This window comes from Pelophylax lessonae (genome assembly GCF_965119305.1).
Source record: "Pelophylax lessonae genome assembly, chromosome: 3".
Classification (NCBI taxonomy): domain Eukaryota; kingdom Metazoa; phylum Chordata; class Amphibia; order Anura; family Ranidae; genus Pelophylax; species Pelophylax lessonae.
In genome coordinates this window covers 20607135-20632929 of record NC_138770.1, presented here as the reverse complement: position 1 = coordinate 20632929, position 25795 = coordinate 20607135, and the positions used below count along the sequence as shown (strand labels likewise).

The window sequence follows — 25795 nt, the reverse complement described above, 5'->3', positions numbered from 1 at the left end:
CCAACCTGCGAAGGAACCGTGACAACAACTGGATCGGGGGGGAAGGCGTAAATCAGACGAAACTGATTCCAAGGCACACCCCAGCGCGTCCGAGGCGGCTGCCAGAGGATCGCGCGCGCTTTCCACGAGCCTTTCCACCTGGTTGTTTAGAGGAGGCGCGCCATCGCGCACACAGCATCTGAAACACCTTCAGGTCCAAGGCCATTCCCCCTGGTCCGGGGTCTGGCGACTTCTATAGTCGGCCTGCCAGTGTTCCATACCCGGAAAGTGAACTGCCGAAATCGCCGAGACCCGCGTCTCGGCCCAAGGCAAAATCTCGGCCACCTTCTTGGCCGCCCGGGCACTTCTGGTGCCCCTTTGGTGAGTGATGTACGCCACCGCAGTGGTGTTGTCCGCCTGCACCTGAACAGGGTGGCCCTGAAGACGATCCCACCAATGGAGCAAACAGAGTCTGATCGTGCTCAGTTCCAAGGCATGTATCGGTAGGGAGAATTCCTCCTCCAACCAATTGCCCTGGGCAAACAATTTGCCCAGAATGCCACCTCAGCCCGACAGGCTGGCGTCTGTGGTGAGCACCTACCATAACAACAGCCGGAAGGACTTCCCTTCCGTCAGAGCCGGAGACTGGAGCCACAACAAAAGGTCCACTCTGACCTGTCCCACCTGGCTAGAATCTCCGCTTGCAGAGATCGCGTGTGGAACCGTGCAAACGGCATTGCCTCGCAGGCTGACACCATCAAACCTTGGGACCGCATGCAGGTCCTGAGTGATGAGGATTTGTTGTCCCTGAGTGTGTCCTCCGGCAGGAAAAAACTATCGCAAGGGCGGAGTCCAGGACCATTCCCAGATAAGGGAGACAAACAGAAGGGAACAATGTCGACTTCTGAAAGTTGATGGCCCACCCGAACTCCTGGAGCGTCTGAACCGTGGTTGACAGATCGCGAAACAGAGTTGAACTGGAACTCGACCTTAACAGGAGATCGTCCAGATATCCAAGGATTGCGATCCCCTGCGCCCGCAACAGGGCCTGAACAGGAGCCAAAGCTTTGGTAAACACCCTTGGAGTCGAAGCGAGACCGAAAGGTAACGCCACAAACTGATATCGCTCCTCTGCGATTGCGAAATCGGAGGCACCTCTGATGACCCTCGAATATAAGGATGTGTAGAAACGCATTCTTGAGGTCGATTAAAAGCCAGGAATCTCCCGGGCTCAGAAAGGCCACCACCGATCAGTGGGATTCCATATGGAATTCTTGAACCCGCACAAAGCGGTCTAGAAACTTTAGGTCCAGAATCTGATGCACCTTGCCCTCCTTTTAGGGCACCGAGAACAGATTTGAGTAAAAAACCCCCCGAAAACCTGTCCTGATGTGACACCGGGACGATCACCCCCTGGGCGAGGAGATCCTGAACCGCCCGTCGGAGATCGTGAAAACGATCTGGGGTCAATGAGGATTTTAGGGAAAGAATCTGTCTGCTGGGCACGATCGAAATTCGATCTTGTACCCCGACCGAATGAGTTCCTGGACCCATCTGTCCTAAATGGCGGATGGGGCTGCTGTGCCAGAGTGGGCGGCTATAGACTTGCCCGCCCAAGGCTTCTTTTGGCCACCAGAGGCCTTGAAGGTTTCGCCCTTGTCATGTGCCTTAAAGACACGAAAAGACCCCTGGTAAGGTTTAAAGGAAGGGTCCCGCTTACCGCGGAAAAAACTCACCCTTGGACAAATGGGGCAGCAAAGTGCGTTTACCCCCAGTGACTCCCTTCACCAACTCGTCCAGGGAGTCCCCAAAAAGGTGATTCCCTGCATAAGGGATGTCAGACACCGTCTTCCTGGAAGTCTGGTCGGGCGACCAGCTATACAGCCACACAAGGCAACGGATTATCACTGCGACAGCTGATAAGTGTAAGACTAAAGGGGCCTCATCCAAGGCCGCATCACACAGGTATAAAAACCGCCTGAATAATTTGGTCCACCATCTCCAAAGTAGCAGGAGGGGCGGAATCAGCCACAAGGGTGCTTCCGAGCACCTTAGTCCACTCCACCACAGCCCGAGAGACCATTACTGAGGCGAACACGGGCTTCAGCAAGGAACCAGCCACCACACAGGAGTGGCGGGCAAGAGATACCACCAGCCTATCCGCCGGGTCTCTAAGCACCGGATAAGCCTCCGTGGGCATCAGAGTGGCCTTGTGTAAACCGGATACCGTGTGGTCCACTTTAGAGGCCACAGTCCAGTGCGAATCCGTCGGAGACGCAAAGGGACCACGGTACTGAAACCGCGTAGGTACCACAAAATTGTGCATTAAATTGCGCCATTGTACAGCCACCATTACGTCAAACTCAGCAGGACAGGGAATACCTGAGCCGCTTTCTGGGTTCTGCGGGTCCCAAGGGAGGACCGCTTACCCGGCGGGTGGGGCTCATCCCTTAAATGCAGCGTATCCACAACAGAACTATAAGCGCAGACATTGCTGCGTGTTCTATGGCCGACCCAGAAGGGGAGTCGACCCCCTCCACCTCCCCACCGACAGAGGACTGAGACCCTTCAGGGGGTACACTGTCCATGGCAACCATATCTAGCTCAGGATAAATAGACTGAGACAGGTTGGGTCTTTTTCTAAAAGCCCGCTCAGACATCAACAGAGCCATTTAAGACGCTAAATTCACAAGTGCAGAAGGAAGGGAGGTTAGCGCAGAAGATTCAGGCATACCTGAACCCTCCACCAGCGCTGGGGGAAACATGCTGCCCTGGAACTCCAAAAAAAAAAAAAAACCTACTTAAAATTTTTTCTGCCGCTGGCCCTTTAAGTCAGCGGACCTCGCCGCAAAGAGGACCAGCATGTGCCGCTAAAGTAACATAGCTGCCAGTAAGGCATGATCCAGAAAAAACAGCATAGAAAAGCCCCCCATAAGTGTAGCTGTACTATACCAGCTTCCAGCTCAATCCGACTGAAGAAAGGAAGTGATGTCACGCCGCTAGAGGCCCAAACAGGAACTGACTAAGGAAAAATGGTTGCCCATGTAACTCTATGGGAAGGCTCCGGGAAAATGGCCGCCGAACCATACACTGCCCACATTAAAGATGGCACCCGAAAGGGCACGGATACACAAAGGAAAATGGCTGGTGAATGCCCACACATGAAGACAGAACAGCATGCCCACACCCAAAATGGCGGCCCCGCGTGTTTTACACTGCAGCGGCCCCACCGCCATGTCTGTACCCCTAAAGTGACACAAAACACTCCAGAGGGACTCAGGGACCCCCCACAGCGTAGCATGACCGCAAATAGCGCCCCAGCAGGGACCCTGAGGGAGACACAGGGACCGCACAGACAGACATGAGGGGATCACACAGACTAACAGATTGCCATCCCCATGAGAGAAGGCCCCATACACACACCCCCGGGCATACAATGTATAGACAGAGGGGGTAGCATGTTACTCACTGATCCATGCAATTCATGGGTGCCACTCTGCGACGGGAAGCCTCCCACCCCGGGTGGTGGGGGTGCCGTCAGACAAACCGGATTCTAGCAACACGCGGCGAAGTGGCCTCTTCGCAGGCTTTGTCCCTGAGGACAGGGACAGGTCGTTTGCGAGGCCTGGGCGTACGCATAGCCTGCTAAACGCTCGATGGCGGGCTGGGATTCCGTAAGACTCTAGTATAACCAGTCCGATTCCCAGCTCCCCAAACGATGTAGTCTTCCGAAGTCTGACTAACTAAGCGCAGGAACAAATAAAAAGCTATTAGAAGAACACACTTAGCAGAAAATAAAATGTAACAAAACAGAGAAAAAGGCTGCCTACTCCTATCTAGGCAAAAGACAAACTGAATTGGGAATGAGGCTAGCCGGGGGTATTGGACCAGAGGGACAGCCCCCTGTAGGTGTGTCTATGCAAAGTTTTGTGTTTTTAACAAAATCTTCCGCCTAGCTTACTACTGTGGATAAGAGGTCAATACCCATTGGTGAAGACTGTATGAGGGGCGGCGACTGTCAGAGGACGTAAGAGAAATCAACATTTTGCTGCCAGCTGAACCCCAGAATCTCCATAAATCCAGTCTAGATACATAAATTGTGTCTGCAGCACAGAGAAGGAAGATTATCCGAGAGAAATACAGGAATACAGGACAGGGAACACAGCTTAGGAAAGTGACCAGGGGATTACAGGCTGATATCACCCAGTCCTTGCCCTACTCTGGACCAATCAGTGAGCAGTATGGGTGGAGGAATGTATTTAGTGGTAATGACCCACCTGTGCTGATCTCTGTAGGAGTGTCCTCCTCTATAAATGTCCCCGTTATTCCATCCTCCTCCATAGACTGCTGATCATCCCTCACATACCTCTCTTCTTCTTCTGCTTTAACCTCAAATTCTATATCGATTGGATCTCCACTCTAAATCAAGAAAATGAGAGAATATCATCTGGAAGATATAAGATTTAATATTGCAACATAACATTAACAATCCACACATTGTCTCCATGAGTCTGTGTTTTATAAGCTCCGCCCACTAACCTTATAACAGGTGATGTGATCTTCCTGTGTGGAATCCCGGGAATACAGAGGACGGGGACATCTCTCTGGGGGGTTCCTGGTATTAGGTGGCTCCATCATATCCTTGTGTCCTTCTGAAAACTCCTTCATTACTCCGTACTCCTCATCCTCCTCTTTATACTCTTCTTTAACATCAATATTATCATCCCCGAGGATTCCACTCTGAAATTATAATAAAACATTCATTGTAACAAACATGCTGTGTATAAATCAGAACTACCAATCATTGTCACTCATCTACCTGATGATGGTGAGGGATGGTGTGACCTTCCTGTGTGGAATCCCGGGAATACAGAGGACGGGGACATCTCTCTGGTGGGTTTCTGTAGCTGGATGACTCCACCATGGTGTCCTGGTACAGATCTTTGTGTTCCTTTAGAAACTCTGACTCCTCCATCACCCCATCCTCATCATCCTCCTCTTTTATCTCTTCTTTAACTTCAACTTTAGAATCTCTCAGGTTTCCACTCTGAATATATAATAAAAATGACATCAATGGTAACAATGCAGATAATGTACAGATCCTAATGATACTATCAGTGATTGTTCCTCATCTACCTGATGATGGTGAGGGATGGTGTGACCTTCCTGTGTGGAATCCCGGGAATACAGAGGACGGGGACATCTCTCTGGTGGGTTCCCATTACTGGATCCATCTGTAGGAAACACACACACTGACTGAATACATTGTTTCTATGTGTTTATCAGATGATGGGGGATCTAGGTGGAGCCTCCGTACTGCTCTCTCCTTTACAATAAAGTCTCCTCTTACACAGTGATGTGAGGGGCGGCTGATTCTCCATCATGACGTCCTTGTAGAGATCCTTGTGTCCTTCTAAATACTCCCACTCCTCCATGGAGAAATAGACAGTGACATCCTGACACCTTATAGGAACCTGACACACACAATGATATAGATAACATCCACACACATAGTTACATAGTTAATCTGGTTGAAAAAAGACACAAGTCAATTCAGATTAACCAACATAGAAAACATGCGTATATTCAATCCTATACCCACACTGGTCTGATAACCTTATACCTTTCAGAGTAAGAATCATTAACCACTATTCTCTGTCCTTTAGCCAATTTTCTATCCCTTTTACAAATGGATTTTACAGACTGTAGACTTTTTACCACACACATTAGCCGTGTGTGGGGAACTGTATCACACGCTTTTTAAAAAAAACAAGTACACCACGTCCACGGCCACCCCTCTGTCCAAGTATACCACGTCCACAGCCACCCCTCTGTCCAAGTATACCACATCCACAGCCACTACTCTGTCCAAGTATACCACGTCCACGGCCACCCCTCTGTCAAAGTATACCACGTCCACGGCCACCCCTCTGTCCAAGTATACCACATCCACAGCCACCCCTCTGTCCAAGTATACCACATCCACAGCCACTCCTCTGTCCAAGTATACCATGTCCACAGCCTACCCTCTGTCCAAGTATACCATGGTCACAGCCACCCCTCTTTCCAAGTATACCACAGTCACAGCCACCCCTCTTTCCAAGTATACCACGTCCACAGCCATCCCTCTGTCCAAGTATACCATGGTCACAGCCATCCCTCTGTCCAACTATACCACAGTCACAGCCACCCCTCTTTCCAAGTATACCACGTCCACAGTCATCCCTCTGTCCAAGTATACCATGTCCACAGCCACCCCTCTGTCCAAGTATACCACATCCACAGCCACTACTCTGTCCAAGTATACCACGTCCACGGCCACCCCTCTGTCAAAGTATACCACGTCCACGGCCACCCCTCTGTCCAAGTATACCATGTCCACAGCCACCCCTCTGTCCAAGTATACCACATCCACAGCCACTACTCTGTCCAAGTATACCACGTCCAAGGCCACCCCTCTGTCAAAGTATACCACGTCCACGGCCACCCCTCTGTCCAAGTATACCACATCCACAGCCACCCCTCTGTCCAAGTATACCACATCCACAGCCACTCCTCTGTCCAAGTATACCATGTCCACAGCCTACCCTCTGTCCAAGTATACCATGGTCACAGCCACCCCTCTTTCCAAGTATACCACAGTCACAGCCACCCCTCTTTCCAAGTATACCACGTCCACAGCCATCCCTCTGTCCAAGTATACCATGTCCACAGCCACCCCTCTGTCCAAGTATACCACATCCACAGCCCTTACTCTGTCCAAGTATACCATGTCCACAGCCATCCCTCTGTCCAAGTATACAACATCCACAGCCATCGCTCTGTCCAAGTATACCACGTCCACAGCCACCCCTCTGTCCAAGTATATGACATCCACAGCCACCCCTCTGTCCAAGTATACCCCGTCCACAGCCATCCCTCTGTCCAAGTATACGACATCCACAGCCACCCCTCTGTCCAAGTATACCATGTCCACAGCCACCCCTCTGTCCAAATATTCCACAGCCATTACTCTGTCCAAGTATACCACGTCCACAGCCATCCCTCTGTCCAAGTATACCACGTCCACAGCCATCCCTCTGTCCAAGTATACGACATCCACAGCCACCCCTCTGTCCAAGTATACCATGTCCACAGCCACCCCTCTGTCCAAGTATACCACATCCACAGCCACTACTCTGTCCAAGTATACCACGTCCACAGCCATCCCTCTGTCCAAGTATACCACGTCCACAGCCATCCCTCTGTCCAAGTATATGACATCCACAGCCACCCCTCTGTCCAAGTATACCATGTCCACAGCCACCCCTCTGTCCAAGTATACCACATCCACAGCCACTACTCTGTCCAAGTATACCATGTCCACAGCCATCCCTCTGTCCAAGTATACCATGTCCACAGCCACCCCTCTGTCCAAGTATACCACATCCACAGCCACCCCTCTGTCCAAGTATACCACGTCCACAGCCATCCCTCTGTCCAAGTATACCACATCCACAGCCATCCCTCAGTCCAAGTATACGACATCCACAGCCACCCCTCTGTCCAAGTATACCACGTCCACAGCCACCCCTCTTTCCAAGTATACTAAGTATACCACGTCCACAGCCACCCCTCTATCCAAGTGTAACGGAGCTCTATACCACATCCACACCCACCCCTCTGTCCAAGTATACCACGTCCACAGCCACCCCTCTGTCCAAGTATACCACGCCCACAGCCACCCCTCTGTCCAAGTATACCACGTCCACAGCCTACCCTCTGTCCAAGTATACCACGTCCACAGCCACCCCTCTGTCCAAGTTTACCACATCCACAGCCACCCCTCTGTCCAAGTATACCACGCCCACAGCCACCCCTCTGTCCAAGTATACCACGTCCACAGCCACCCCTCTGTCCAAGTATACCACGTCCACAGCCACCCCTCTGTCCAAGTATACCACGTCCACAGCCACCCCTCTGTCCAAGTATACAACGCCCACAGCCACCCCTCTGTCCAAGTATACAACGCCCACAGCCACCCCTCTGTCCAAGTATACCATGTCCACAGCCACCCCTCTGTCCAAGTATACCATGTCCACAGCCATCCCTCTGTCCAAGTATACCACGTCCACAGCCATCCCTCTGTCCAAGTATACCACGTCCACAGCCATCCCTCTGTCCAAGTATACCACGTCCACAGCCACTACTCTGTCCAAGTATACCACATCCACAGCCACCCTCTGTCCAAGTATACCATGTCCACAGCCACCTCTCTGTCCAAGGGAGAGACATGGGGGGGGGGGGGGAGCTGTGAGGTCAGTGTGATGTCATAAGACATATAGACTCTGAAGGGAGGAACATTTGAATATAGAGATTTGAGAGTCCTCTATATGAGGCTCCCTTGCAGATTAAATCATTGAGCGCATCCAAGAGATGAAGCCGGGGTCACTACACAGAAAATCAATCCAAGGAAACAACAGGCAGGACGAGGAATAGCAAGGAGCTCAGAGACAAATGAGAATATTGCTCAGCCAATGGTAGATTATCTCAGCATGACTTACATAATGAAGGCGATGTGGGGGAGGGGAGGAAGTCACTTAAGGTGACCATAGATACATGGAAATTCAGCTGGTTCAGCAGGGATCGCTCACATTTCCATCCATGTGTGGTCACTGTCAGATAAAAGTCACTCCATCAGCGGCTGCAGCCAATAGCTTCATCACTGATCTGTGTATTCTGAGGAGGAGTGCCCCCCATTGTCAGAATACAATACGGCAGCCTGGAGGATTCCTCCAACCCCCTCCAATGTGTGGATGGGGGGAATCGCTTCAGTTTCTTTTTCTCTCATCCCACTGGCTGAACGATAAAACTGAACCATGTATGGCCAGCTTTGGAAGGTAGATATATTATTCATCAACTGATCCCCCTGAAGGGGTTAATGTAGGTTTCCACACTATATATGTGTGTATCATCATCTGCTGGAGATAAAAGAGGTCACAGTGACTATGGAGGAAGAGGACAGACATGACAGGAGGTTACTGGGTGTAAATAGAAAATAAGATCTTATTACCTCCTCTGCTGCCTCTTCCAGTAATGTCTCCTCTCTACTTCCTCCCGACTGACCTTTCATCTGGAACTTCCTGTCTGTATCTGACATCACTTCCTGTGTGTACCTGAAATCACTTCCTGTCTGTAGTTCATAGAGACTTCCTGTCTGAGTAGAATTGAGATCACCACCTTGTGGAGCTCAGAGGAACTGCAGCCCTGAGAAACGTCTGGTAGTGTGAACACGTCCTTGTGCTGTGTGTGTATGTACTGTATATCCTTATAGATGGGTCATCTCTACTCCCACCAAGGGGGATAGAAATATTTCTCTATCGTTCATTGACAGATGTAGCTCCATATCTTCTTTGACCATTGGGTTATGCTTCTCCTATGAGGAATAGGACACTAGGCAGGAAAAAGCTTTTCCATGCCTATGGGGCTGTCCCTGCAGGCATAACCCCACACACTCTGCTACAGCCCTCCATTTCTTTCTGCCTAGTTTAGGAGTAGGACCTAATTCCCTGCTGGGATTTCGGTCTTAGCTATTTAAAAGGGAATTTTTTGTTATATGTAATCTTTATTTACTAGTTTAGAGTTCCTGGAGAACTATAAGCAACAGCCGGCTGCAGTTTTGCACTAGATAATCTAGATCCAGCCTGGCCAGCGAGCGTGAGCAGGTTATAGTCCAGCACTAGGCCTCACCATGACAGAGCCCCGATGGATGGGAAAGACCCTGCGAGTGGACCGTCTCACTGGGACGTGATGACCTGGAACGCCCTGAGTCGCAGTGTTCCCCCTGGCTGGCAGCACCCCCACCCCGGGTGGGAGGTGGTCTATTTGGAGTGGCGCCCACCTGGTACTGTGGTATGGTGAGTAATGCTGTCCCCCCAATCCTCTGGCAGTCTCGGGGTGGACGTGGGCCCCCTCCTTGGAAAGGTTGGACCCTCAGGAGATCCCTTGGTTCCCGTGGCCTCTTGGACATACCAGGCCCCCCCCCCAGTTATTCTCCCCCTTCCCCTAGTAGGTTCTTACCTTGGGGGGCGGTAATAGTATGGCCGCTGCTGTGTTCCTGCGGGGGGGGGGGGTGACTGTCCTGGTGGGGTCTTTTGTTAAGGACCTTCTGATTCCACTTGTCTGGGACCAAGGGACCTGGGACTGGGTCCCGAAGACTGCATGGCGCGCCGTGGGGGCCACCATTTTGCTATAGATTTGTGCTCAATCATAATAGTTTTTTTTTTCTCATTTAACTGTTACTTTGTACTCCTGTAATTCTCATAATTTCCTTCATTTTCTTAACTGTTGTTACATGTACCAAGCAATGAGTCAGAAGTAACAAATAATTGTAAATGTTATTGTTGAAATTGTTAACTTAAAATTCCAATAAAAATTACTTAAAAAAAAAAAAAAAAAAAAGAAAATGTATGGGCAGCCATTTTCTGTTAGTTCCCCATAAGAATGCATGGGACGGCCATTTTCTTGTAGTCCACATTCGCTGGATAGGCAAAAGGCATGACACAATAGATCTAGCAATGACCCAGGCTTTTTTTCAACTTCCTGTGTTAGATCGTTTTTACTTTATGTTTCACGCGTGATGGTGAGGGCGCCCCCTTAGTAGTGCTTCCCCACTCACCAGAGCAATATGACTCCCAGCTTTTCAGCTACCAGAGTCACAAACATCTTTCACACTCTCCTCACCTCCGATGGCAAAGGAACTGGATCCTCCTCGCTCACTCCTGCAAGTCTGCTGCTCTTTCTGTCAGTCTCCCTCCTAGACTCGGCTTCCTCCTCCAACCGCTGTTCCAGCAGGAGCTCCGCCTCTTCATACACACTCAGGGAGGAGAGAAAGGGGAAGGATATACAGTACATACACACACAGCACAAGGCCGTGTTCACACTACCAGGGCTGTAGTTCCTCTGAGCTCCACAAGGTGGTGATCTCATCTCTACCCAGACAGGAAGTCTCTATGAAATACAGACAGGAAGTGATTTCAGGTACAGACAGGAAGTTCCAGATGAAAGGTCAGTCGGGAGGAAGTAGAGAGGAGACATTACTGGAAGAGGCAGCAGAGGAGGTAATAAGATCTTATTTTCTATTTACACCCAGTAACCCCCCCCCCCGTCATGTCCGTCCTCTTCCTCCATAGTCACTGTGACCTCTTTTATCTCCAGCAGATGATGATACACACATATATAGTGTGGAAACCTAGATTAACCCCTTCAGGGGCAGAACATTTCCCCACTTACGTGGCCGGAACATTCTCCTCATTCTGATTTCTTGATTAGTCTTTTTTTTAAACAACTTAGTTGATTTGTATTAGGTGTGGGGGGTGAGGGGGGGGGGGTATTTAAACATAAAAAGAATCATATTTGTCCCTCTTTACCAGCAGATCAAAAACTAGCAAAAAAGACTTTGTGATCTGTCAAGCCAAAGGTAAGAGACTTCTGAATCAAAAACAACACTAAACTGAATGTTCCTCTGTGTAATCCCACCGGGGTCCGTTCTTCCCTCATATTATCCCCCCATACATCCCCATCCTAATATTGTACAACCAGTACAGTCCACATCATTCTCTCTCATCAATTATTGGTTTACAGAGAAACCTGTATAGATCACATGACCAATGAGGATGGAGGAGGACCAGAGTCACATGACTAAGAAGATACTAAACCTCACCCTGGAGATCATCTACCTGCTGACCAGAGAGGTGAGGAGGATTCTGGGAGGTCACATGACATCACTCTTTATTAATAAAACACAGATCTGACCGGCGAGGTGAGGAGGATTCTGGGAGGTCACATGACATCACTCTTATCTCTATTAATAAAATACAGACCTGACCGGAGAGGGGAGGAGGATTCTGGGAGGTCACATGACATCACTCTTATCTCTATTAATAAAACACAGACCTAACCGGAGAGGGGAGGAGGATTCTGGGATTCTAACATGATATTCCCATTGGTTCCTCAATACAGAGATTTCCTCTTGTGAAGTCAGGTGATCATATGACCATCACAGTGCCTCCATGTGACTCCCTAAAACCTGAGAGACACAACATGCAGAAGATTCTAGAAGTTACCAAGAAGATGATGGAGCTGCTGACAGGAGAGGTAAGCGGTGCTGGGAATTCTTTTTTGTAATTTTTTTTTATTGATTTTCCCAAAAATAAAGAAGTTACATCCATTGTATTTCACAACACAGGCAATGAAGAGGGTATATAGATATTACACCATGAAGAGGGTATATATAGATATTACACCATGAAGAGGGTATATAGATATTACACCATGAAGAGGGTATATAAATATTACACCATGAAGAGGGTATATAGGTATTACACCATGAAGAGTGTATATAGGTATTACACCATGAAGAGGGTATATATATATTACACCATGAAGAGGGTATATAGATATTACACCATGAAGAGGGTATATAGATATTACACCATGAAGAGGGTATATAGGTATTACACCATGAAGAGGGTATATAGATATTACACCATGAAGAGGGTATATATAGATATTACACCATGAAGAGGGTATATATAGATATTACACCAGGAAGAGGGTATATAGATATTACAGCTTGTAATAGACATACAGCATACTTGGACAGTATATGCAGTAAACTGAAATAAGTCAGAGGAACCCTGAAAGTTCTGGGTAGAACATGGAGCTGTTTGGCCATCTGATGGACATGTCTGGGTTTGGTGGTTGCCAGCAGAACGGTACTTGCCTGACTGCATTGTGCCAAGAAGAGTTGAAGCTGTTATACCTGCAAAGTCAATATTGAACCCTACAGACTAAGACTGGGATGTCATTAACCACTTTACCACCGCCCACAGTAATATTACTGCGGCAGAGTGGCTCGTTATCGTCTGACGACGTAGTACTACGTCGTCAGACGCTCCGCCGGAGGCTCGCTCCCGCTGTTTTCAGTCACAGCGGGAGTCGGGCCAGGGGAGGAGCAGCGGCGATCGCCGCCGCTCTTCCCCCGATTGTCGGGGATCTAGTGTGGAGATCCGCCCGCCTGTGTAAACACAAGCGGGCGGATCTCCATAGTGACAGGAAGTGACAGATCGGAGTGTTCAGCATAGCTGGACATCCGATCTGTCCCTGTCTTACACAGTCACCTCCCCCCCTACACGTCAGTAAGCACCAGGCATACATTAACCCCTCCCTCTCCAATAAAATTAACCCCTTCCCTGCCAGTGTCATTTTTACAGTAACAGTGCATATATATATAGCACTGATTACTGCAGTAATGTCACTGGTACCCCCAAAAATGTCAGTCAAGGGTCCGATCTGTCCGCCGCAATGTCGCAGTCCCGCAAAAAAAAACGCAGATCGCCACCATTACGCGTTAAAAAAAAACCACCAAAAATGACAGAAATCTTTCCCTTTGTTAGTAAACGCAATAACTTTTGCGCAAACCAATCAAAATACGCTTATTGTGATTTTTTTTTTACCAAACATAGGTAGCAGAAAACAAATTGCCCAAAAATTTTTAAAGAAATTGGTTTTTACATCTTTTTTTGGGGGGAATTTCATATAAAAAAATGTTAAAAATATTGTTATTTTTTCAAAATAAACGCTCTTTTTTTGTTTATAGCGCAAAAAGTAAAAATCGCACAGGTGATCAAATACCACCAAAAGAAAGCTCTGTTTGTGGGAAAAAAAGGACGTAAATTTCGTTTGGGTACGGCGTCGCACGACCGCGCAATTGTCACATAAAGTCGCACAGCGCCGAATCGCAAAAAGTGGCCTGGACGGAAGACAGCAAAATCCTCCGGTGGTAAAGTGGTTAAAGTTCATGTGTGTGTAAAGGCAGGCGTCCCAATACTTTTGGCAATATAGTGTAAGTGAAGGTTTTCAGTAACCGGGAGCACCTGGTATAATAGTTTGTAGATGGAGGATATGAGGTGTGGTTGGTGTGGGCCTTGGATTCATATGTGTTTGAATTTGGTTGGTCGGTGTAAAGCTAATGATGGAGAGGGTGGAGAAAAATGCTTCCATTGAATATAAGAGGTAAAGAGGTTATTGGGAATATGGAGCTTAGTGTGGAATTCCTCAAAGGGTCTGAGTTTGCTTGTAACCAAATCTACAAAATGACGCAACTATAAGGAGAATTATCTGCAGGACTTTGAAAACAACAGCCAGGTCTATTAAGAGGAAAAGTCTCACACCAGATTATTGACCACAATGTGGTGGATGAAAAAGCCAAAAATACCACTGCAAAAGGTCCCTGTTCCCCGCCACTTTCTCCAGACACATCACAAGCACATGGCTTATCTGGAGGTCATGGCAACTGAGACCATCCACAAGGGTTCACCTACTGATAATGAAAGGTTCTCCCTCTTATGTAGGAAGGAGACCTTCTGGATTTATAAGTTTGGTTCCTTATCACCATATGGCCTGAATGAGGACTTAGAGATCCATAATATTGTCTAATAATAATCCTCATATCCCATTAACTTCTTTTTACCACTTTGTGTGTCATAATTGTTGTCTCTGGCGGACATATTAACATTAATATTAATATTTTATTATTTTATTTAATTTTTTTAAATTATTATATTATTAGTTAGTTCTTAGAATATGCACAATAGTATACGGGCAAATATTCCCCTTTTTATTATGTTCTTTTTCTAATTGATATGACGATATTTTGTACATTTGTGATTATACTGTAGAGTTTGTATTTGATGACAACTGACTCAATGGCAGCCATAAGCATTGATGGGTTAAGTGGCATCCAGATCTGCATAGCTCTGCTGACTCCCCACCCCTCTATTGGGACACATACTCCAGTTGCCTTTATCCCCATAACTTAATTAAATTGCATGCGCCGCGAAACACGTCATCACGGCAACTTTACAAGCTTGCGTTCCATGCTGGGACCCCGAGGCTTCCTCTGGTTTTTCCTGCTCCCGCCCACTGGCTGCCTGTGATGTCACCCGAGCGCGCTGCTATGCTCCTTCTGGTTCCCCGAGTGTCAGTATTGTATCTCCCAGGGCTTTTGGATTGGCGCCCCTCTATCAGCCCTCACCGCAATGCTGGATGACCCTTCCATTAATGCCCAGGGACCTTTTGCAGTGGTATTGTTGGCTTTTTCATTAACTTGAATTCCACAAATATATAAACAATGCATACAAATGTAAATATGGTGAAAAAATCAAAAGTCCATTCTCTTGTGACAACGTGCAAATGAATAAACTTTGAAGTGACTTGAAAAGAATTGTGATTCCTGTAACTCGATAAATTGTGTATGACCACCACGTGAAACGATCCCCACCACCGACAAGCTGTTCTTCTTACCAGATAGACAGATATATACGTGAGTTGATTAATAATACAGCTACTCACTCCCCATGCAGCTTCACCCAAGGTGTGTGTGTAAGCCGCTTACCAGATATCAATGTGGTTGAGCATGGGAATACAATCTCATCTCTTCAGAATCGAGGCTGTCTGTTGGTGTGGCGATCCCAATACAAAGTATAGTGTCTCCTTGTGACTCCGCAACGGATATGTAAAGAATGCAAGAGGACCAAATAGTGCATTACCCCCGATTTATTTAAGAAATAAAAGCAATTGCACTTACATGTCTCTGAGTATTCACAGGCATAAACGTTGGAACGTTGAATGGATACAGGAACGCTCCCGTGTCCGGCTGCAGCAACGGACGATCGGGATGACGTGAGTGACGGCGCGACACGCCTCCTCTCTGACGCGTTTCCTCTTACGAGACTTCCACCGAGATAGGAGGGACGTGCGCGCCGTCACGCTCGTCAATATATACCTCCTAGATTGAATGACCACTTCCGGTGTCCGCAAATAGCACACAGGAAGTGTTTACATCCGACGTAACTATCGGTAGGAATTTAGAATTAAAACTGTGGGAGTGTTGAATAAAACTCTTTATTAATGTGTTTAAAATCACTAGAGGTTAATTCTTATCCACCCATTTTGCTGATTAGTGTAATAATGAACCGTACTAATATTTACTTCCGGTCCCATCTGTTTAATGCATACCAAGCTCCGGACACCGGAAATAACATTCCTAGGCGCTATTCCGTGGGGACATATCAATATACCACACATATATGTTATATCGATTACAATTACATATCCAGCTGGGTCCGCATACACCAACAATACATTATGGGTATATTTAGGTGAAAACTTATTTTAAAAAATATAAAAATATTTAAAATTATAAAAATTCTAAAACTTTAAAAGAATTTTAAAAAATTATTTTTCAAAATAGTTGTTAAGATGACATTTTGGAATTAAGGAAAGAAAAAATACTTTAGCTGTTGTTTATATGAGCATTGATGTCCCACTCTACATTTAACCCCAAAGGTCGATAACATCTAAGCTCATATATCCAGAAGGTTTCCCTTCTGGATATTGACCTCTTGAGGTTACTTCCCCTCCAATGGGGTACATATTTCTCAATCACTGTGATCTGCAGATTTTTGGGATTCTTTTTATGACATTTGCTAAAATGTAGAGAAACACTGTGTCCTATAAAACCCGTCTTTATATTTGACAAATGCTCCCCAATGCGAATGCTGGCTGTTCGAATAGTGCGTCCCACATACTGGAAACCACACCCGCATTGTAGGAGGTATATTACCCCTTTAGTGTGACATGAAATAAATTCCTTGATTTGGTATTCCTTCCCTGTGTTGCTGGAACTGAACTTAGAAGTTCTTTTTGTTTTTGCTCCTTTGCAAATCTTGCAATTTCTACAGGGAAAATACCCTTTCATGTCAGGAAAAATTCTTGGGGCGACAGGTTTTTGTACTGGATTAGGGGCTATGATGTCTTTGAGGTTTCTTGTTTTTCTATAAATCATGTTGGGTCTTTCAGGGAGATGGGGACCCAGAACTTTATCTCCCTGAAGTATACCCCAGTGTTTCCGAAACGTGTGATTGAGCCACCTATAGTTGTTTGAAAATTGTGTGACAAAGGCGAACTCAAATTTGGATCCACTATTAGTAGGTATATTATGATCTTTAGGAGTTATCAATTTTCCTTGTGAAAGAATACCTACTTCTTTTATCTCTTTATCCAGGATTGCGGCATCATAGCCTTTTTCAAGAAACCTTTCTTTAAGTATTAAAGCCTGTTCCTGAAAGTCCGAATCCTGTGTACAGTTTCGTCTTATTCTTTTAAACTGGCTCTTAGGTACTGATTTCAACCAGTTCGGGTGGTGGCAGCTATCCATCATGATGAAACCGTTACGATCTGTGGGTTTGAAATAGGATCTAGTGATGAAACCAGACCCTTTTCTGGAGATGACCAAATCCAAGAAATTGACTGATGTTGGGCTTGACTCATAAGTGAGTCTAATTCCCCAGTCATTGCAATTTAGTCTTTCCATAAATTTCTTCAATGTTATCTCATTTCCTCTCCACACAAGTAACGTGTCATCAATATAGCGCCTCCAAAAAAGAAGTTCTTTTGTTCTGTTTGAAAAAACATTCCGATCTTCCCATAAAGCCATAAAGAGATTTGCCAAACTCGGGGCAAATTTGGCCCCCATGGCAACACCTGTACGTTGGAGGTAAAAGTTACCGTCGTGATAAAAATAATTGTGTTCCATCCCGAATCTTAAAAGATCCAGAATGAACTCCTTTTGTTTCAACGGTATCTCATAGTTGGTTTCCAAAAATGTGCTCACAGCCTCGTAACCCATCTCATGTGGGATAATCGTATACAAGGATGACACGTCCGCAGTAACAAGGAGCACATCTCCATCCACTTCCATTTGTGTCATCTCTTGTATACACTGCGTGGTGTCCTTTAAGTACGCAGGGGTGTCTTGTACCAGAGGCTGCAGGAAATAATCTACATACCTTCCGATTCTGGATGTGATAGAATCGATCCCACTCACAATGGGTCTCCCCGGTGGTTTAGTGGGATGTTTGTGCACCTTAGGCAAATAATAGATGGTAGGTAACCTAGGTGCCTTCGATTCTATCTATCTATTCTATCTATGCCTTCGATGCCTAGATCGATTTTGCTTATACTTGTACTGTTGTGAACTTGTTAAACAAAGATTATTTAAAAAAAAAAAAAAAAAAGGAGAGCACTAATTCTAGCACTAGACCTCATTTGTAACTCTAAGGCACATGTCAGCGTATGGATCGCGGCGCGATTCTGGCCGCGATATGGAGATTATTGCAAATCGCGGGACGCCTGTGCGTTGCCCGTGATTTGCAATAGCCCCCCAAACTCTGAGCAATGTTGCCGCGATTTCCGCCTGCCGAATCGCGGTAACATCGCGCAAAAAAATCGCGGGACGCATTACGCCCAAAAAAGTACAAGAGCTTCTTTGGAGCGTATTGCGTCCCGTGATTTTTTTTGCGCGATGTTACCGCGATTCGGCAGGCGGAAATCGCGGCAACATTGCTCAGCGTTTGGGGGGCTATTGCAAATCACGGGCAACGCACAGGCGTCCCGTGATTTGCAATAATCTCTGGATCGCGGGCGGAATCGCGGCGATTCTGCCCGCAATCCAAACGCTAACATGTGAATGCAGCCTAAACAGGTAACCTGTAAACATTTTTAGAGTATAGAGATTTTTAAGTACCGTAGTTTTGCTCCATCCCATGAATGTGCTCAATTCTAGAGCATGACACGTGTTTGATATCTATTTACTCGGCGTAACATCATCTTTTATATTTTACAAAAAATTGGGTTACAGTATCTGTGGTTGTAACGGAACCGCCGACCCACACTGTGTTTGTGGTCTTCCATCAGTATACGGTTTCCTTGCAGTCATGAACATATATACCAGATTTTCCCAGCCGCCCTCATACAAAGCTAGCCAACAACTTGGCTTGTACTGGAATCACTTTATTGAACAGTCACACAGAATTTATATGTATACAGCATGGACACATCCCCCTCATGATCAAATTACCACACACAGGTCAGGGGTTGCCTGATTACATTATCATATGGGAAGTGGTTAACAGGTCAGGAGCTCCCAGACCGCCCCTAGATCTCAGCCAAAGCAAAGTGGATTGTGCTATGCGATGGGACTTATGGTGCCATATAAATGTAACAAAGGTACTTTGCAGCAATTTCAGCCAAGAAAGAGGGACTTGGACTGGGAGAGTCATAAATAGGTACAGCAGTTTGGGGAGGAACCACATTTTGAGAACATTTAGCGTGCCTAGCCAGGAGATATTATACAGTAAGCATCCCATTGTTTCAGGGATAAATGTATGTCTTGAAATAAAGAAGGAAGGTTAGCTTAGTATAATGAGGAGAAGGTGTCACATGAATAACGAGGTATTTGAGGGAACAGGTACACTAGTGATACGCGTAAGCGGATTGTAAGGTGCCAGAGTTGTGGGAGGAATGTTGATAGAAAGAACCTTGATCTTAGAAGTATTAATCTTATACCCCGGCAGTGTACTCAGGTAGATGATTGACAATTATTAGAAGTTATAATTTATACACAGCATGTTTGTTACAATGATTGTTTTATTATATATTCAGAGTGGAAACCTCGGGGATGATAATATTGATGTTAAAGAAGAGTATAAAGAGGAGGATGAGGAGTATGGAGTGATGGAGGAGTTTTCAGAAGGACACAAGGATATGATGGAGCCACCTAATAACAGGAACCCACCAGAGAGATGTCCCCATCCTCTGTATTCCCGGGATTCCACACAGGAAGATCACACCATCCCCCACTGTTACAAGGTTGGTGCGATGGAGCATCTAGAACATGGACTTGTGGAGATGATGTGTGGATTATTTTATGTGAGCTTATATTTGACAGATGATTTTTCTATCATTTTTTTTAGGGTGAAGATCTGATAGATATAAAAGTTGAGGTGAAAGCAGAAGAGGAAGAGAGGTATGTGAGGGATGATCAGCAGTCTATGGAGGAGGATGGAATAACGGGGACATTTATAGAGGAGGACACTCCTACAGAGATCAGCACAGGTGGGTCATTAACACTAAATACATTCCTCCACCCATACTTCTCACTGATTGGTCCAGAGTGCCCAGGTCTAGCAAGATCTCTGACAGCAGATTTCCCAGATTTACTTGCTCTGTTATTTGCTGGCTGTGCCGGGTGGAGGGATATGTTTGTATAGTCTCAGAACCCCTTCACTGAGTGCAGTCTCAGGAGATGGGAGGCAGTGGTGTGGGACCTCTGCAACTTGTCTCATGTAGCATTTAACCTTCCACTGATTACTGAATACCAATATTATGAGTCCTGAATAGTGATGGGCCGAACACCCCCCTGTTCGGTTCGCACCAGAACATCTCGAACAGGGGAAAAGTTCTAGCCAACGTGCCAACTGTAATAAAGTCTAGGGGACACGAACAGGAACAATCAAAAGTCCTCATTTTAACCACTTTACCACCGGAGGATTTTGCTGTCTTCCGTCCAGGCCACTTTTTGCGATTCGGCGCTGTGTGACTTCAACTGACAATTGCGCGGTCGTGCGACGCCGTACCCAAACGAAATTTACGTCCTTTTTTTCCCACAAACAGAGCTTTCTTTTGGTGGTATTTGATCACCTGTGCGATTTTTACTTTTTGCGCTATAAACAAAAAAAGAGCGTTTATTTTGAAAAAATAACAACATTTTTAACATTTTTTTATATGAAATTCCCCCCAAAAAAGATGTAAAAACCAATTTTTTTTAAAATTTTTTGGCCAATTTGTTTTATGCTACATATGTTTGGTAAAAAAAATCGCAATAAGCGTATTTTGATTAGTTTGCGCAAAAGTTATTGCGTTTACTAACTAAGGGAAAGATTTCTGTCATTTTTGGTGTTTTTTTTTTAACGCGTAATGGCGGCGATCTGCGATTTTTTTTTTGCAGGACTGCGACATTGCGGCGGACAGATCGGACCCTTGACTGACATTTTTGACACTTTTGGGGGTACCAGTGACATTACTGCAGTAATCAGTGCTATATATATGCACTGTTACTGTAAAAATGACACTGGCAGGGAAGGGGTTAATTTTATTGGAGAGGGAGGGGTTAATGTATGCCTGGTGCTTACTGACGTGTAGGGGGGGAGGTGACTGTGTGAGTCATGGACAGATCGGATGTCCAGCTATGCTGAACAGTCCGATCTGTCACTCCCTGTCACTATGGAGATCCGCCCGCTGTGTTTACACACAGCGGGCGGATCTCCAGACTCGATCCCCGACGATCGGGTAAGAGCAGCGGCGATCGCCGCTGCTCCTCCCCTGGCCCGACTCCCGCTGTGAATGAAAACAGCGGGAGCGAGCCTCCGGCGGCACGCAAGCGCCGCCCAGAAGGGGGGAGTGTCTGACGACGTTAATACTACGTCGTCAGACGATAACGAGCCACTCTGCCGCAGTAGTATTACTGTGAGCGGTTCTAAAGTGGTTAAAGGCAAGTTATTGCCATAAAAAGTATGGGGGCCCAGGTACTGCCCTGGGAAACATGTATCAATGCAAAAAAAAGTTTTTAAAACAATTGTTTTACAGGAGCAGTGATTTTAATAATGCTTATAGTGAAACAATAAAAATGAAAAATTCCTTTATATATCGTGCCTAGGGGTCCCCTAATTTGCCTATAAAGTGGTGCATCTGTACGATGTATGGAGCCTGCTGCAGCAATACTGTCGTTTCTAAAGAAAAAAATGTAATTCAAACTTGCTCGCGGCTGTAATGTATTGTCGGCTCCCGGCAATGCAGATAAAAACAACATAGGGTCCCCCCCCCCCCCGCCCAGGCCCTTCAGGTTTGGTATGGATTTTAACCACTTGCCGACCGCCGCACGACTATATACTGCGGCAGTCAGCCGCCTACAGGCAAAGTGACGTATGGGTACGTCGCTCACCCGTGAGCCTGTAGGGGGCGAGCGTGTGCGCTGCCGCGCTCCCGCCCCCGCTCATTCCCTGCCTAGCTTGCGCACGTGACAGGCGGATCAGATGTCCACCGGCCACTCGCAATCTCTCTCAGGAGAGGGAGAAAGACAGACGGCTGATGTAAACACAACCGTCTGTCATTCACCCTGAAGTAATGGCAGAGGCTATGCGATCCTGCTATGTAGGATCGTATGTCTCTGTGATTACTTCAGTAGCCACGCCCCCTAACAGTTAGTATCACGCCCCTAGGGACTCACTTGACCCCTTGATCACCAATAAAGTTAACCCCTTTCCTGCCAGTGTCATTTTTACAGTAACAGTGCATATTTATAGCACTGATTACTGTAGTAATGTCACTGGTACCCCCAAAAGTGTCAAAAATGTCAGTTAGGGGGTCCGATCTGTCCGCCACAATGTCGCAGTCCCGAAAAAAAAATCGCAGATCGCCGCCATTACTAGTTTAAAAAAAAACAATAAAAATGACATAAATCTTTCCCGTAGTTAGTAAACACAATAACTTTTACGCAAACCAATCAAAATACGCTTATTGCGATCTTTTTTTTTTTTTTACCAAAAATATGTAGCAGAAAAAAATTGGCCTAAAATGTTAAAAAATTTAGAATTTAAAGAATTTTGAAAAAAAAATTTAGAATTTTTACATTTTTTTGAGAATTTCATATAAAAAATGTAAAAAAAAATTATTATTTTTTCAAAATTGTCACTCTTTTTTTTTTATAGCGCAAAAAATAAAAATCGCACAGGTGATCAAATACCACCAAAAGAAAGCTCTGTTTGTGGGAAAAAAAAGGACATTAATTTCATTTGGGTACAGCAGTGCACGACCGCGCAATTGTCCATTAAATTCACGCAGTGCCGAATCGCAAAATAGGACCTGGTCTTTGAGCAGCCAAATCCTCCAGGGCTTAAGTGGTTAAGGGAAACCCCATGCCAAAATAAAAAAAAAAAAAAAAAAATGGCGTTGGGTCCCCCCGAAATCCATACCAGACCCCTACCTAAACATGTGGTGTGGAAGGCCAGAAAAGGGGTGGGGACAGGCTGCTTGCCCCCCAAAGCACCTTGTCCCCATGTTGATGGGGAGAAGGGCCTCTTCCTGACAATCCTGGACTGTGGTTGTGGGGGTCTGCGGGTGGGGGGTTTATCGGAATCTGGAAGCCCCCTTTTAACAATCGTACCCCTACCCATTCACCAAAAAAGTGTACACAAAAAATAGACACATTTAGCACTGCCCCCTTGAGGACTGCCTGATTTCACACTTTTGGATCCCACTGGGTTACCATTAGCAACCTTAATACTCAGTCTCTCACTTTCCTTCTTGGCTCATTTAAAAATCAGTCCAGGGGTATGTAGTTGTTTTGAGTGTTTTTATTTAAAAATTAGGGATGGAGAAGGGAATAGTGGGATACTCCGAATTAAGTAAGAACAAGATTTGAGGACTTCTACCTCTTGGTACAGCCAGGCTGTTGATCCATCTTGCCACTGAGGTGAATTTAGCTTTAAGTCTCTTTTCCAGATGACTTTATGAACTAAGTTTATCTTCAGGACAATATCCTTAGTATCCTATTTCTTGACTGCTGAGACCTGTCCACTGACTATCCTACTCTTGGGGTGGCCCCCCTCAGGTCAGTCACCTTGACATAAGCCCCTGTACTCACGATACTGTTTTTCTAGAGTCTCCAGTGTCCCCCCCTCAGTCAGCTCTCCTGGACCTCTGGGTTCAACTCTTTTCCTCTGGCCCTCAGGACGACCTCCTAAGACCACCTGCCACTGCTACAGAGAAGAAGGCAGCCGCCCCCCTCCCTCCGGGATTCTGCTCTCCAGCCAAAGACCCCGCAGCACATGTGCTCCTGGCTTTTATACAGTATCCCAGAATGCACGAGACAGCCTGTCTCTGCCAATCACCAGGACTGTATCAAAGCCTATTCATCCATTGGTCAGGTTTTCCTCCCACTGCCCAACATGCCTCCCTATTGGACCAGTGTGAAACACTATCTAGACAGAATGATTCGCATACTGAGCAGACCTCACTAACAGATCCTGCTCTCTGGTAGGCAGAGAGCAGTATAGATTTGCCTGCAGCTTCTCTGATAGGCAGACAGAGCCAAAAACTATACTCTCTCACTAGCACCTACCTAGGAGGGTGCTACACACAAAAGACAGTTTCTGTATCATCCAGACGCAGCTCTAATGCTTCTTATACCATGGGGTTATGCTGCCCCCTACAGGAGTAGTACTAGGTAGGAAAAAACAGTTCACCACGCCTACAGGGGCTGTCTCTATAGGCATACACCCTGCTTTAGCATACCAGTTTTGTTTCTGCTTAGTGAAGGAGTAGGACCTACGTTTCCTGCTGGGACTTCGGTCTCAGTTTTTTATTCTTATAAAGAATATTTTATTTTATTTTCTTTACTCACTTCTGCTAGTTAGTGTTCAGGGGGATCCTCCTGGTGAACTACAAGCGTTAGCCGGCTGAGGTTTCGCACTGGATAATCTAGATCCTTAAGGTCTCCCAGCCTGGCCTACGAGCGTGAGCAGGTTATAGTCCCACACTAAGCTTTGCCACAGCAGAGCCCCGTTTTTAGATGGGGACGAGCCTGCGAGTGGATGTCTCGCTGGGACACGATGACCTGGAACGCCCTGAGTCGCTGAGTACCTCTTGGCTGGCAGCACCCCCACTCTGGGTGGGAGGTGGTCAGTCCGCAGTGGAGCCCACCCAGTCCATGGTATGGTGAGTAAATACAGCCCCCCCATATCCCTTATTGGTCTTGGGGGGGGGGATGTGGACCCACTCCTGGGGATGATAGGACCTAATACTTCCTAAAAGATCCCCCCTAGACTGTCAGGATACCTGGCCCTGTGTCCTGACCTCCTCCCCTGCCCCCTGCCCTTATTGTGATTTTCACCTGGGGGGCGCTATTGCTACGGCGCCTGGCATCCTGGGGGGTAAAAATGGTACCTTTTCCTGCTGGGTCTTGTTGTAGATCCTCTGTGGCCTCCGATTTGGGGTTCCTGACCGCATGGCACGTCGTGGGGGCTGCCATCTTTTGTGTGGGCATAGGAGAATTTCTCCCCATTGACTTGCATGGTGCAGCCATTTCCCTGTGCTTCCCATAGACTTGCATTGGCAGCTATTTTTGTGTAGCTCTATGGAGCTATATAGGCAGCGTGACCTTTCACATTCTATTCAGGCTGTGACTTTCACCGTCACTTTCCTACTGCACAGTTCCGCTCTGGAGGTTTTTCAGTGAGGTGGTAAAGTGTTGGGGTCTCTGTGGGCATATCCCTGCGCACTCTGCTATCTGCATATATTTAAGGGGGGATCTTAAGGGCAGCAGTTGGCCTTGGGCACTATTAAGAGCCAAGTGTCGGCCTTGGCTATTTACTTCCAACGTCCGTTGGCTTGCCTTGATTCACACTTTCATTCAGGGGGTGCGTCATCTGACTCCTCTGAGGAGATTCCCCATTGCCTCCGTGGGATCTCAATCTGGTTTTGTCTGTTCTTAAAAAGCCTCCTTTTGAGAACGTTAGGGAGATTTCTCTACTTTCTAAGCATCCCAAGGAAATTGCTTTGCACTCTCTGGATGTGGTTCGGGCGATTAGGGTTTACCGGACGGTCACTGAGTCTTTTAGGATATCAGATTCTCTTTGTCCTTACTGAGGGATCTTGTAAAGGTTTGGCTGCGTCTGCTGTGACTATATGCAGATGGATCAGGCAGACGGTTGTCCAGGTGTAAGATCCTGGAACTTTCAGTACCTTTCTAGCCTCTTACTTCCGCATTGCGTTCCACCATTCAGGTAGGTGGAACGCATATAGCTGCATGTCTCTTTAACATCTGATGACGTCATCACTAGGCGCCGCTCTGAGCGGCTATTTCAACCGCCGGTGT

At 46.6% G+C, this 25795-nt stretch overlaps 4 protein-coding genes across 4 annotated transcripts in view; 2 read left to right on the top strand and 2 right to left on the bottom strand.

Annotated features, from left to right (window-relative positions):
• The window catches only part of LOC309548828 (uncharacterized protein), a gene marked incomplete at both ends in the record, with an annotated part of 61142 nt that extends 53659 nt beyond the window's left edge, over positions 1-7483 (bottom strand). Inside the window, 2 exons of the mRNA XM_082248765.1 lie at positions 4257-4398; positions 7469-7483. Coding sequence (XP_082104891.1) covers positions 4257-4398; positions 7469-7483 — 157 coding nt within the window. The remainder of the gene's footprint in view (positions 1-4256; positions 4399-7468) is intronic.
• LOC309548838 (uncharacterized protein) overlaps positions 1-25795 on the bottom strand; it is a gene marked incomplete at its 3' end in the record, with an annotated part of 605194 nt that overhangs the window by 330598 nt on the left and 248801 nt on the right. The gene's annotated exons all lie outside the window — the stretch shown is intronic.
• The window catches only part of LOC309550245 (uncharacterized protein), a gene marked incomplete at its 3' end in the record, with an annotated part of 2091994 nt that overhangs the window by 2037661 nt on the left and 28538 nt on the right, over positions 1-25795 (top strand).
• On the top strand, positions 11034-23438 carry LOC309548827 (uncharacterized protein; the record flags this gene model as incomplete). Its single annotated transcript, XM_082248764.1, has 6 exons — positions 11034-11078; positions 11602-11711; positions 11980-12114; positions 19525-19731; positions 19836-19977; positions 23422-23438. The coding sequence occupies exons 2-6, from the start codon at positions 11628-11630 to the stop codon at positions 23436-23438; spliced, it is 585 nt and encodes a 194-aa protein (XP_082104890.1). The 5' UTR covers positions 11034-11078; positions 11602-11627.